Consider the following 15,074-nt stretch of genomic DNA (forward strand, 5'->3'; position numbering starts at 1 on the left):
TTCAGCCGTTATCTAAGTTAGATCTTTTGGATAACTTGTTGCAGCTTCTCCATCAACATTTGCTGCTTCACCTTGTGCTTTTCCGCTATGGAGACAACGTCTTTCCATAAACTCATGAACCACCCTCTGCTAGCTTTCAACTTTTCTTCTAAAACTTCCTCACCTCTCTCGGCCTTCATAGAATTGCAGAGACTTAGGGCCTTGCTCTGGATTAGGCTTTGGCTTAGGGAGTGTGGCTGGTTTGAACTTCTGTCCATAAAACTAAGACTTTGTGTATATCAGCAATAGGCTGTCTTGCTTTCTTATCATTTGTTTATTCACTGGAGTAACAATTTTCTCAAAAACTTTTTATTTGTGTTCACAACTTAGCCAATGTTTGGCACAAGAAGCCTAGCTTTTGGTCTGTCTTGGCTTTCAACATGACTTCCTCACTAAGGTTAGTCATTTCTTGGTTTTGATTTAAAGTGAGAGATGCTCAACTCTTCCTTTCACTTGAACACTTAGAGGCCATTGTAGAGTTCTTAATTGGTCTAATTTAAATATCGTTGTGTCTCAGGAAATAGGGAGGCCTAAGGAGAGGGACAGAGATAGGAAGAACAGCTAGCCAGTGGAGCAGTTAGAACGACACCATATTTATCAATCAGGTTTGCCATCCTATACAGCATGGTTTGTGGTACCTCCAAAACAATTAAAGTAGTAACATCAAAAATCACTGATCATAGATCACCGTAACACATATAGTAATAATGAAAGGATATGAAATATTGTGAGAATTACCAAAATGTGACACACAGACATGAAGTGAGCATGTGCTGCTGGCAAAAGGGCACCAATAAACTTGCTTGACGCAGTGTTGCCACAGACCTTCAATTTGTGAAAGACACATTATCTTTGAAGCACAGTAAAGTGAATCACAATTAAGGTATACCTGTATCACAATTAAGGTATACCTGTATTCACCTGTCCCTCGTGCTCCATGACTTCTCAGCAAGACTTCCTCCAACTCATCTTTCTCTAATGCCGATAACTGGACTTTCCCCTCCTTTACTCTTTCTTTTTTAACCTGCTACTGCTTTGTACGTTCTCTGCATTATTGAGTTTCTCAAGTGAGTTGAAGGCAGGGTGTTTAGTGGCAAGTGGTATTTTGGAGGTAGGAGTGAGAAAAAAACACGAGGCTAGTGATGGCAATTTTCTCCTCACTTTCTTTGGTCCTCTTCCAACTAAAAAGAAAAGCAAATAAGAGAAAGGGTGCACATTAAAAAGGGATACCGGCCGGGCGTGGTGGCTCATGCCTGTAATCCCAGCACTTTGGGAGGCTGAGACGGGTGGGTCACTTGAGGTCAGGAGTTCGATAGCAGTCTGGCCAACATGGTGAAATGCCGTCTCTACTAAAAATACAAAAATTAGCCGGGTGTGGTGGCATACGCCTGTAGTCCCAGTTACTCGGGAGGCTGAGGTGGGAGAATTTCTTCAACCCAGGAGGCAGAAGTTGCAGTGAGCCAAGATCACGCCATTGCACTCCAACCTGGGCAACACAGCGAGACTCTGTCTTAAAGAAAAAAAAAAGGTACCATCACCACTTACTTGGGACTTGTGGTGTGTGAATTTCAAGTTTTCTTTCTCATATAGGGAAACCAGGTCCCTATTCATCAGTACCTGAGATGAAATACTCAGCATAGCCCAGCTGGGTATTTCACTTAAATGAAGATGAAGCCAACTTTAGCTGAAGCAACTTTGTTGTCCTTTATCAAGACTGAGTAAGGGTGGGGGAAAATAAAATATTTTTTGACAGAGGAAGCTTTTTATCTCCTGAACATTTTCAGAGACATCTACTTGGACTTGAGAAGGCTGCTAGATTTCTCCGGGCTATAAGTCCTGTCAACCTCCTATATATAAGATAGAGATCTTTTCTTTTACCCTAGTGTTTATCTCCACAAGTTCCTTCCCCACGATAGGCTTAGGGTAGGGGCCTCACTATTCACCTGCCTAGTAAGAACTAAAAGACCCAAGTCTTCAATTCTAGCCGTGATGTAAGAAACAGGAATAGTTTTACCTAAAATTTTGTCAGTCCTGCTAATTTAAAATTTAGGCTTTTTGCTAGTTAGTGTTAAAGGATATTGTAGGTTAAGAAGGTTTTTGTCAGCTTCCTGGAGATCTAACCTCAGTATAATATTGTATAACATCATTTCTGTGAGTAAATATTTGTTAACTCTCAATAAGTGGAGTTTTATAAACTCAATGATATTTAAGGTGCAGGGTATTTAGTCTAAAAATTTACGTATAGTTTGTGCACTAGGGCTACTAAATCTAATTCACACAAAAGCACTACATTGCAGAATCCTAAGGAACAATCAAAGGTGGAATCAGTAGAGGAAGATGTTATTAGGTGGTGTGAATTTGAGGAAGAAAAAGGAGGAAGAAGGGATTAAAAAAAGCTTTTTATTAAAGGAATAAAGAATCAAGAGCATCATCTCGATGAAGGATTGTCAAGATTCTTAAAGCTGAACATGTGCTAAAGTATAACAACTGGTGGATTGGTCTGAGCATCTAGGTAATTTGTGGGTGGATTAGTCTTTGCTGGTTAATCGTCCTTTTGAGGCTTTTACATGCTACAGAGTAGCTGTTAGGTGTGTCACTGCAGTAAAATCTGATTGCATTATTGTCTGGGTTATAAGTTTGTCGCTGAGATCATTGAATGCTGTGGTAGTAAACGTCTCATAAGAGCATGAAATGGTTTTTAGCAGCAGCCTTGAAGCTACTGGATGTATATAGAATAATGGAAAGACTGGTGGATATTCATACATTAGATATTTGAGGATATATTGTGAGCAAGGACTTGTTATCACCTAGAGGCAAGATTTTTTAGCAGGAACATGACTAATAAATCACTACACAAACTGCTGTGGAAGCATATGTTAAGTCCCACAGGGAGCTCAAATGAAGGAGTCAGTAGGGGAAGCTTTTACAGAGGACTTACATTTAAGCTAGATTTTTACAGGCGGTTTTCTAGGCAAAGTAGGGAAAAGAAGGACATTTCCAGTCAGAGTTAAAAGCATATTAGGAATGAAACACCAATGGTTGTTTGGGGGAACTAAGAAGATACTGGTCTGCTAGAGTGAGTATACTGAGAGCAAGTGGTAAGGATTGGAAGAAGATAAGATTGGAACATCTGGTGTTTTGAGATTAGATTGGAAATATTTTATCCTCTGAACCAGGATTCCTTGTAGGCCGATTGTTTTGTTTTGCTTGGCCATGTATATTGTACTTCTTAAAAACAATCTGAAAATTTCAAATGATGGAGAATAATATGAAGTGAAAAGTAAAAGTTTTTTTCTGCTTTCCTAAACCTCTGTTATCACTCCTCAAAGGTTACCGGTTAATATTTTGTTGTCATCTTTCATAAAATGTTGTATGCAGACACAGTATATTTGTCTTTTTTATCATACTTTTTAAAAAAAGTTTTAGGGGGTAATCTTTTTAATTTTTAAAATTATGTTGTTGTTAGAATCATACTTTAGATGTAGTCTATGTTTTGCTTTTTTCACTTAACACTATAAATCAGGAGACTGTTTTAAAAAGATAACTGGCTTCAGTATAGAGTATAGCATGGTAAGCATTTATTCAATAAATTACTTATGGCAGGCATAGTGTCTGCTAAGCTTTTCCTCGACCCTGAGGATACAGTGATGGGTATCATTTAGGAAGCCATTTCCGTAGTGCACGTGAATGTTAATGGAGTCCCAAAAGGTAATGGGAATGGATGTAAGAACTGTATTGAGATAAAATTGATAAAAATAGCCCATCAATTGTCTGTGGGAAACGAGAAATCAGAATATATTTAGGATGATTTCAAGGTTTACAATTCAGGAATTTAGTAAAACACATTAGGGAAATAGGTGTGTTTATTTGTATATATCTGTGTATCTTTGTTTTGGGGAGGGGGAGGGTTCGTGATATGAAAGAGTTCATTTTGGACATAGTGTTTTTGAAGGATGTTCAAGTTATTGAGGTGAAAATTTCTGATAGGCAGAGGAAATAAAGTTCAGAGCTCAGGAGAGGTAAGAAGTAGAGTTGGAAATTTTTTCTTTTTTTGCTTTTCTTTGTGTGTGTGTGTGTGTGTGTATTTGTAATAGCTAAATCCTTGGGAATGAGTACAATTGCCCAGGGAGAAGAGGGCTCGAGGATAAATTAGCAAAGGAGACTGAGCAGTGGTCATAGAGGAACGACAAGAATCGAGAATATCACTTTCGGAGCCAAAGGATGAGAGGGTTTCAAAGGAGTGGTCAGCGGTGTCCCATAATACAAATGGGTCAGATGGGGAAGCACTGGAAAGAGGCTATTGGATTTGTTGACTACATGTTCAATGTAACCTTAGAGGTTTCAGGAGCTATCATAAGATGGAAAGATTCATTTGGAGGAGGCAGGGCAGTAAACAAGAAAAGGTGGGCAGTGATTAATCAGAAGCAGGTGAGTTTATTTATAGCTTTTCTTTTAGCTTGGGCAGTTCTGAGTATGAACTTTATTTTTCCGGAGGCCTGTTAGCCAAAATGTGATAGACAACATAGGAGTAAGCTTCTGAGAAGTTAAGACACATGTCACAAATTCAGGGTAGCATAGCCCATATACCAGTCCACACACATTGATTTCTCTGGTTTCTCAGGCCGTACTGGTTAGAAACAACAGAAGAGGGTGTGTGTGTGTGTGTGTGTGTGTGTGTGTGTGTGTGTGTGTGTGTGTGTGTGTGTGTGTTTGGGGTATGAGAGGCAAGCATGCTGACAGCCTCAAGAAGTAAATAGCACATAACCTTTCAGTGAGGGAAGAAGAGACCAGAACACATACACACAGGCAGAAGAAATGATGAAGATTTACTTAGCCTAGTAGAGTGTCCATTTACTGCTGAGGCAAAAAAAACCTCAGGAACTGCATATACTTAAAGTACCCTCTGCCCACCAGGTGCCTTTCTCCTAGTGAGTTCTTTCCTACTTTTTGCAGTGTTAATTCCTGCTCTCCCCTCAGTTATGGGCTCAATTGTCTTTCCCTTAGGAGAACCATTAGTGACTCAGGCCCCTTTGTTATATGAGGCTTCACAACTGTGTTTACTGTCTTTGCAGCAGTTATCTCCGTGTGCAATTCTGAGCTCATTTGCGTGGTTATTTAATTGTGTATCTCCACTTAACTCTGGGCCGTTTGTTTACAATGGGCCCAGAGTACATAAGTGGTATTCAAAATAAATGTGCCAAGGCATATTTAAATGAATCTGAATGCACCTCTTTTCAGCTGTCATCCTGTGCCTCCTCCATCTACAAAGCCATTAATATAAAAGAGACCAATATTTCCTATAAACTTCCCTATATCTGTACCAACATTATTAAAATATTCCTAGACAGTTTGACAATCAAGGTGTTAACTCCACATGCTGATCAATAGAACAGAAAACCATCTGGGTGCTCATGCAACCCATTTTCTCCCTGCTTTCCCTCTCCATTCCTCCTCTCTCGCTTCTTTTCTCTCTTTCTCTTTTCATCCTTCTCTAAAGCTTATTTTAAAAACAAAATGTGCATGTGATGCAAAAGTGAAATACCATGTCAATATTCACAAGAGAGGGAGAAGGGATGTTTCATTCTTTCTCTGAAGTTGTATATAAGCTTGTGTTTATTTTTTAGGAGTTCTCTAGTTTTTATCAGATTCACAAAGGGGTCCATGACTAATCTAATCTCTGACTTTACAGGTGAGAGAATGAAGAATTTTAAAGATTGATGCAAGTTTATAGAAATAATTTGGGGCAGAATCAAGATTAGAACCCAAGAATCTCTTCTCCTTTCTACTATGTTAGGGTCAGTCCTAGAAAGAACCACAAGCTCCTGGAGCTGGAAGAGGTTTTGATTCCTCATTTAATGATCACACGTTACATATGAAGAAATTGATACTTGGAGAAATTGAATGAATAAGCTAAGAAGCAACAGTACGAATTAAAGCACAATACTCATGATTCCTGGATTTTTGCTCTTTCTAAGTAATGCATATTTATATTATCTTCAGAAGTTGATTATCCACTCATCTTGAGAAAAAGATGTTCTGTGCTTTTTGCACAGAACAAATTAATATTTTTATTAATTTGAATGTGATGTGTACCATTATGATACCTCTGCTTGTGTGTGTTTGAAAATAAACATTGTTTAACCTGGGTTTTAGTAGGGGGTGTGTTTTTTTAGTCTACTTCGTTCTCTGTTTGCTTTTCAGGTACTTTGAACTCAAGTAAACAAAAGGGAAGATTTTCTCGTTGATACTGGAGACTGCACAACAATGGGGCCACGAAAGAAAAGTGTGAAAACATGTATCATGAATAATGAAATTCCAGAAGAAATGACAGCAGATGAAACAAAGGACTATATGAATCAACTTTCACATGAAGTACTTTGCCATATTTTTAGGTAAGATTGTGTTTGGTTGGCTTACCTGCCTGGAATGGATAAGAGCAAACCCTGAGGCAGTGCTGTCTAATGTGGTAGCTACCAGCTACATGCAGCATTTACATTTCAATTAAGTAAAAATGTAAAATTTAGTTCGTCAGTTGCACTGGCTACATTTCAAGTGCTTAGTAGCCATATGTGGCTAGTGGACACGGTGTATAGGACAACAGAGTATAGACAAAATATTTCTTTTGTCACAGATAGTTCTGTTGGACAGCCTTTCTCTAGACTGTTAACATTTCTAGGCTTCTTGGGATTTTTATTGGCTAATAGATTTGTTGACTTTTGTTACTGCATTATAACAGTACTGCGTGTTTACACTGCACAATATAAGGCAGTGTTTCTGACTTTTTCTGACTACAACCCACAGTGAGAAACATAACATGTAAGTGATTGTAACAAAGTTTTCTGAAATAATACCCATCATAACTAAATGCATTGCATACATTAAAGTTGTTTTATGATGAACACAACACAAAAAGACTTCTAAAAAAATTATATTTTTACCCAAACTGCATTATAACAACTGTTTTTTTTTTTAAAGGGAAAGCTGTCATTCTAGTTTCCACTGCTCTCTTCTTTCAATTATTGTCCTTATTTATATAATTCAAATAAGCAAATTCTAACATACTTTGTCTCTGAAATTAGAGACCTGAGTTTGATTCCTGGGTCCATTATTTGCTAGCTCTAGACTAATGATAGACATAATGGCAATATTATTAGGATTCAGTGAGATAATGCATTAAACACTTAGCAAACCGAAGCATAAATGCTTGGTAAATGTTAATGGTTATTCTGCTTTTTTTCATATTGCTACATGGTCTTCATAATTTTTTTTTTTTACTGCTTACTATTCTATGGAATGTATAAATAACATGGTACTTATCATTTCCCTTGTCTGACATCTAGATAGTTTTCAGTTTTTCTGTTTTCTGCAATTATGGTTGCAATAAACTTCTCTAAGCGTCTGGATTTTCCATTATTTTAGGTTGTTTACCTATGAAAAATTTCCATATATGAAGTTCTTAGGAATGTTTTGAATTTCTACAAATGAATATTTGCAGATTATGAAGTTTTAAAATAGCAATAACAGTTATTTTAGGAGATCCTAGGCACTGTATTTTTTTTTCTAATATAAATGTGTATGTCATTATTTCCTGCAGTTCGTTATTCTGTGACACATTGTAGTTTTTGCTAGTTCAGTTCTGTCTGGGATTAGAAGACCAAATTAAAATGATAGATTTTTTTTTTACAGAACAAAATGATATTAACGTTCATCTGGCAGAAAAAAAGTCTGTCAGAATAGCCAAAAATGTTCAGAAAAAGAGTCTTGCAACTACCAGATGTTCAATTACATTCTAAAATGTTTTGGAAAAGAAAGCTGGACAGTTGGGTAAAGGAGACAAACGTAGGCTCCATTCAAATACATGTGGAGATCTAGTTTATGACAAGGTTGTACTCACATCAGTGAGGAAAAGTTGGGTGGACTATTCAGCAATGATGTCTCAACCTACAAACCATTTGGAGAAAAAAATAAAAGCACGTTTTTATCTCATGTCTTACAGCTAAATTCAAAATGGATCAGTGAATTAAACAAATCCTTCAAAATTCTTTAAGAAAGCATAGGTAAAATTGCATCTAGGGATAAAGTTGGATAATGCTAGGATATATTGTGAAAAAATTGGACCATATATAATATGTATATATTTTTGAGACAGAGTCTCACTCTGGCTGGAGTGCAGGGTATGATCATGGCTCACTGCAACCTTGAACTCCTGGGCTTAAGCAATCCTTTTGCCTTAGGGGCGCACACCACTGCGCTTGGCTAATTTTTTTATTTTTTGGTAGAGGCAGGATCTTGATTTGTTGGCTAGATTGGTCGTAACTTCTGGCCTCAAGCAGTCCTCCCATTTTGGCCTCCCAAAGTGCTGGAATTACATGCATACACCACCACACCTGGCCATTGGACCATAATCTAAATTGAAAATAGATCATATAACATTGTGCAGTTCAAACAGAATATTCAAATGGAAGGGGTAGAATCAAGTCAATATATAATGGTAGTTACAGTGGAGAAAACAGCATTTGACAGCACGTAGAAAGAACCATGAACTTAGTTCTTGAACTTAATGTGTTTATTCTAAAAACAATTTTGTTTCACTTTTTAGTCTTCTAAAATTTTGATTTGAGGATTCATTGTCGTGGTGTAGTAACTACATAGCATGTCTTCATAAAACAAGAAAAACTATGGCCTTCCTTAAAAGAAACCTAATCTTTGCTGTCCCTGCTATGCTCTCTTTTCTAAAGTGTTATATTTGATCTGTCTTCTGAACTCTAGTCCTTTGACTATATAACTATGAAGAAAAATTATGCTACTTCTTAGGGAAAATATGATGTAAAATAATCTTGATTTTGTGATTATTGGTCTGTTTGTATTTAAAGGGAGTAGAATTTTAACCTAGGCAAATACATTGGATAACAATATTTAGGAGAAAAATATTACAGTGGCAAAATTTATTTAGAAAGCAAATTTAATGTTTTTCATTGTTTATAAAATGTGTTGTCATGTTTCTGAAAAATTCTGCTTATAATCTAAGTTATAGAGACTAAATTAAGTTATGGCTAGCAGTGATGATTTATTTTGTATAATATTTGATTTAAATCATTTTAAAGGGGTAAGAAGAGGGACGAGAAGTAGAAAAAATAAATGGATCTGCTAAATATTCAACAGGTATATGTGGACTTTTCTTTTAGAATTAGCAGTGTTGTTAAGAGTTAGTGTCAGACAAAACTGTGTTTGCCATTCCTGACCCTTTCTCCCTCTTACCTAGCCATGTGACATTTTGCAGGTTTAATTCTTCTGAGCTAATTTCAGCACTTATAAAATGGAGTAATGATAGTGTATACTATGTCAGTGAAGTGCCAGCAGATAACAGAAAATACACTTACCTGGAATTTGAAGATAATTTAATGAAGGGACTATTTACAGAGGTGTAGATGGAGTTTAGGGAACAAGTAAGGGATGATGAAGAATTCGTCTAGGGGATTAGCAGCAGTAGAAAGGCAGCATTGCCACCTGGAGCCCTCCAGCTGGTGCCTCTCATTGGCTAAAGTTAACAGTTAGCCAGAGAGGGGTAGGGAACACAGCAGGTCAGAGAGGGGGAGATAAAGGACTGGGAGAGAGTTGTATGGCAAACAGGAACCAGCTAGTTACCTCTTAAGGTTGTTGTGAAACAATGAGTAGAGTGTGACGCAATACAGGTTCAGTAGGTAAAGGTAGCTTTAACTTTTCAAAACATTTAATTAATCTAGGCGTGTGTGGAGGGGTCTTAAGAGAAAAATAGACCTTTCGGAATATATAACAGAACAAAAGTCAGGATTAATTGAAAGTTTCAGGAAAAGATAATAAAGAAGAATGGAAAAGAGGAAGTTGTAATTCACATGAGGTGTCTTAATACTTTACGCAATACTTTTATCAGTGTATGTGACCTTAAAGGTAAAAAAAAAAAAAAAAAGTGGGAAAAGAAATTGTATACTATATGACTAGTATACATATTTGTTGATGGAGAAGATAGTAGAGTTTGCAGGAGCAGGATGGTGGAGTTGAGAGGGAGCAGAATGTCCCTGCAGGAGTAGATTCTGTAAAAGATACGAAATAATATTGTGCATGTTCAAATTGAGTAATTCTCTCTGATCTTTCTCAGGTTCCTTTCTCATCACATCTTGAAAAGCACTGTTTTTTTTTTTTTTCTTCTTTTCTTTGTTTTTCTGGTTTGTTTTTAGATTTTCTTTGTCCATGAAAACTCAAAAGAAGAAAGGCAGGTTTTATCAAATGACCTGTGGAGGGAGCTCAATACCTTATTTGGATACTCAAGTATTTGCTGACTTACCTTTGTAGTAAAAAGCTATATGACCGTATGTGTGGTAGCTTTAAATCTCTGTCTTAAGATCTTTTTTCATTTGAGTGGTAGGAGACTGGAAGAAGGAAAAAAAAATAACTTATTGGTGAGAAGTAATACTTACCCACTTGATAAATACGAGTTTCTTTCTCTCACAAAGGTACCTCCCTCTGCAGGATATCATGTGTATGGAATGTCTTTCCCGGAAGCTAAAGGAAGCAGTGACCCTATATCTGCGAGTTGTGAGAGTTGTAGATCTCTGTGCAGGGCGGTGGTGGGAATACATGCCAAGTGGTAAGTGGATTTAGTCTGTGAAGTACAGTAGTGTCCTACTGGAAAGTAGTAACAATGGTTTCATAAAAAGTTACTTGTTGTCTTGAGAAAGGCAATCTAAGTCACCTTGTAGGCTGGCAAGATTTTGTCTAAATTATTTATGTTGGGTTTTAGGTTGTAAAATGCGTTTTACCTGAGGCTTTATTGTTTTAATAGTCTGCTCTTTTCATTTCCTGTCCTTAAGTAACTATATCGGCCTGTTCCACACATCTGTGATTGGAGAACATGAGCCTTTGGTTAATTGAGTATATGTGTATCACATTAGACACTGCGTGTCCTTTACTGTCTGATGCAGGTTTTCCGGTGAATGGTAACAGTTTTCATCATAGATTTCCTCTGCAACTAAACTGCACCCTTTAGTTAAATAAATACTTGCCATTTTTGTAAAATAGGCCACAGAACTCCAATTTCTTTAGAAGACCTATAGTAGGTCTTGGAGATTCTCGAATAAGCCACTGACTGACCTTACAGGTGAAGAACTCAGTAGCTTCCTAACCACAGCAAATTGTTCCCAGTTGAAGAGACCACCTGAAAAGAAAGTTAATGGCTTTAGCTAAGCAAAGCGTACTTGAAAGAGTTAAAATAAAAGGCAATTAAGGCTTCTTTTCACTTAACGCCAATCCATTAATTGGTAAAATTTAGTTACTATTGTTTTGCAATTATGAGTCTGTCTTTTAAAGTCATCCTTTTTCTATGATGTCCAGATTATGAGACTTTGAAAATGGGATAAGGCTGAGAGGGGACCAAAAAATAAAAATAAAAATAAAAGCCTTAATAGAAGTGAAGGGCTGGAGGAGATAATTGTCTTGTTCTGTTCTATAGAACAGAACAGAACAGATTAGCTCTGGAATACTGGAATTGTGCAGGTGGATGCTGCATCCTTTCAAGAGAGTCATCAAATTAGTTGGTAACTCTTATCAGCTGGCCATAGTAGTTATCAATATATACTTTCTTATAAAGAACATTGCAAACACCTGAGGCTGGAACTTATTAATAGGTTTGTGGGAGGCAAACCACGGTTGCTTTCAGATATTTAATAAAAGCCATTCTAAGGGCAAAAGACTCATCTCATCTTGTTTCAGAATGATCCTGTATGTCAGGAAAGAAAAAAAATTAGGGCAGTGTGAAAATGATTGTCTTATTCCTTATATTAGATTTGCTTTTGCAAAGGTTAGGCCAGCTGGAATTCTGAAGTCGGGATTAATACAGTATATAAAGACAGGATGGCAGAACTCCCATGTGATATAGTCTTACCATTAACATCACTACCACTTATCAATTAGAGAAGAATTTGACTGCATGTTGCTGACTTTTAGGCTATGATAAATAACCTGTGAGCCCAAGGCTTCCCATCTTTGCAATGAATGTAAAAGAGAGTTGAAGCAAACAGTCTCTAGCCTAAGATAAGATCACACTAACCTTGCTCACTAATGCCACCTTGGCCTATTATCTGGCATTTAACCCAGATCCTTTATATAATAGTACTTTATGGTTTACGTATATGATCTCTTTGGATTCTCACTCCATCCCTGTAAAGAAGGTAGAACTTTCCCCATTTCTCTCGTGGGAGGCAACATGTATGACAAAAGAGGATAAACATTGCAGGGGTTACACTTGGTTTTAGATTCCAGCACTGCCATTTGGAAGTTCTTAAACTCAACTTCATTTTTTATGCTTGTAGATGGGGTGATAACCTTTCTGATTTGGTTGTGAGAATAAATGAAAAAAAATGATTAACACATTGAATCGTTCAGTCATTAAAAGTTACTATACAAGAAAGTAATAAGAACTGTTATTATAATTAGAGACCAAGTAATCTCTGGTCTCTCCTTACTCTTCACTAAAGTTAACATGTCTGGACTTTACATGTTAAATGAGATAACTTAAAAATAAAACAAGTTTCAAAAAAGTATGTAAGACTTAAATATTTGGGGCCTACTTTTTATTCTTGACAGGTAATGTTTTTCTTTGTCATTAATAAGCAGACAGTTGGCTTTCTGACCACTTTCATTAAAAATAAAAAAGCCCTTGTAACAGATTAAAATAGGATCTATATGAGACTTGTCTCCCCACTTACTTAACCAACAGCTCCTGCTGTGGAAGTAACCTGCCTCTCTGTTCCCATCTTGTTGATTCCTACTATGGTCTCCTGGATAGATAGCTTCCTATCAACAGCATCCCCTGATATTGGATCACTCTGGTTCTCTTAGCTAACTTGCATCTGTCTTTTTCAAAAGAATTAATTGTCTAAAATGGCAGGGGAGTAATAGTTAAACATATGACAGTATCAGAGTAATTATTAGAAAATGGGTAGAATAATTTGAGATAGGAATTAGGTCAGAACTGTGAGCTTCCTAAAGATGAGGATCATATCTTATTTATATTTTTAGTTATGTGTTCTATAGAGCCCTGAAGGTTTTACAGACAAGAGAGTACCCATAGGGGAGGAGGAGGGTGGTGGTGATCAGGTGGGTGGTCCCACTCCATCCACCAAGTAGGTCCAAGTTATCTGGGTTAAAAGTGTGTTCTTTGTTGAAGATTTCTATGCCTTAAAAGCAACAAAAACCAAAAAGTCAATAATAAAAGCCTCCTCCATAAAGTATTAACTTAGATTAAGTGGAGTTTCTGACTCATTTCCTCTGTTACTAAAGGAGTATATTTTCTGTTATGTTTATTCAGCTTTAGTGTTAGCTTTACGGAAATTTGAAGAGGAAGTCTTTTTTAACTTTTGGTAAAAATCACGAGTGCCTAGTAAATGTTAATGAACAGAAAGATGAACCTGGCTCTAAATACTTCTGAACTTCTCAGGCTTTACAGATTCCAGTTTTCTAACACTATTAAAGAAGATGCCAGATGTTGAACAGCTATATGGCCTTCACCCTCGATACCTTGAGAGGCGAAGAGTAAGGGGCCATGAGGCTTTTAGCATTCCAGGAGTCCTAGAAGCTTTGCAGGCATGCCCAAACTTAGTGGTGAGTGCACCTGGTTGAACATTTTAGCATCAACTGTTTATGAAATAATAGACCAAAGAATGATAGACGTGTTCACTCACATGCAAATCTCATCTGTCACAAACTTTTAAGTTCCATTATGTACTTAGCATCTTGTGGTACATAAATAAAAGCTTTGGATGCTAAACTAAAATCTTTTCTTATGCTTGCTTTGGCATTATTTTCTAGGGTGTGGAAACTTCTCATTTGGAGTTGGTAGAATCCATTTGGACATATATGCCCCATGTTCATATTTTGGGGAAATTTCGTAATCGTAATGGAGCTTTTCCAATTCCTCCTGAAAATAAACTGAAAATTCCTGTAGGAGCCAAAATTCAAACTTTACATTTAGTTGGTGAGTACATGTTTCTTGGGTCACTTGTAACTCCTTGAAATGCCATAAAATGTGAATATTCACTGAAAAAGAATAATGAGAATTTTAGAGATGGCTTTGTTGATTGATGACTGCAAAATAAATGTTTACAAGATCTGTATAAAAATTCCGATGTCCCATTAAAGATCCACTGGTGTGAGGGAAATACTGCTTCACAAGTGTACATTCTCCATCTGAATATTCTTTGAAATTATATACCAGTAACTTCAACTTAAGTAAAAAGTGTAAATATTTTCTCAAATTTGTCACCTTTGGCTTAGGCCACTGAAAGGAATTCGGGGGTCCCTGTTAATATAGCTGGCCTTTAATATTTGTTTACTACTTTATTCTGTATATATACACACACACACACAGAGAGAGAGAGAGTATATGTGTTTTAAGCATTATTCTAGGTATTGGGGATGGTCTAAAGAACTGGAAATTTCTGAAACTCAGGTGGTACAGGGAGAGCATCAGGAATGAAAAGGAGTAGGTCTTAAATAAGACTTAGATGCACAATTATGGGAGAAGAGTAAAGATTTCTAGCAACCCTTCATTTATAAGATCAGGGAGTGATATCTAGTTTGAAATTGGATTTTTAGATATAAAAGGATTCTGTAATATCTGGAATTTATAATATAAGCTCCTTAAGGTCAAAGACTTATTTCCATATCTTTATATTTTCTACAATGCCTGTCACAGTTCATTGCAAATATAAGTGCAGGGTAAGTTTTATTAAAATGCATTAATTTATGGGAATCATTTAACAGTTTAACACTGTATTATGGTGATGCAGAGGTGTGGTAAATTAATAAAAATAAACATTACCAGGAGAATGGGCAGTTATGTCATTTGTTTATAGAGTTTGAGACAGAAAGTGGATTGGGCCTAGGGTATACTGTCTTCTCTGCATCTGTCTCACCCTTGCTTCCTTGGGTTTCCTAATCAGTACAATCAGTACTACCATCTTCATAGTATTAAAATAGATGCTAAATTTAACCTTTGTGAC

The 15,074-nt window shown here is 36.6% G+C and overlaps 1 protein-coding gene across 8 annotated transcripts in view; it reads left to right on the forward strand.

The window, feature by feature from the left end:
- Positions 1-15,074, forward strand: part of FBXO38 (F-box protein 38) — a 59,015-nt gene that overhangs the window by 4,743 nt on the left and 39,198 nt on the right. For 4 of the 8 annotated variants that reach the window (XM_019028282.4, XM_055387401.2, XM_019028285.4 and 1 more), the window contains exons 2-5: positions 6,241-6,431; positions 10,530-10,663; positions 13,511-13,674; positions 13,882-14,047. In XM_019028282.4, the coding sequence (XP_018883827.3) occupies positions 6,304-6,431; positions 10,530-10,663; positions 13,511-13,674; positions 13,882-14,047 (592 nt within the window). In that variant the 5' untranslated portion in view covers positions 6,241-6,303. Of the gene's footprint in view, positions 1-5,604; positions 6,014-6,240; positions 6,432-10,529; positions 10,664-13,510; positions 13,675-13,881; positions 14,048-15,074 lie in introns of those variants that run through there. The other 4 variants (XM_063706855.1, XM_063706854.1, XM_063706856.1 and 1 more) reach the window with 4 other exon arrangements.

This window comes from Gorilla gorilla, chromosome 4 (assembly GCF_029281585.2).
Source record: "Gorilla gorilla gorilla isolate KB3781 chromosome 4, NHGRI_mGorGor1-v2.1_pri, whole genome shotgun sequence".
NCBI classification, from domain to species: Eukaryota; Metazoa; Chordata; class Mammalia; order Primates; family Hominidae; genus Gorilla; species Gorilla gorilla.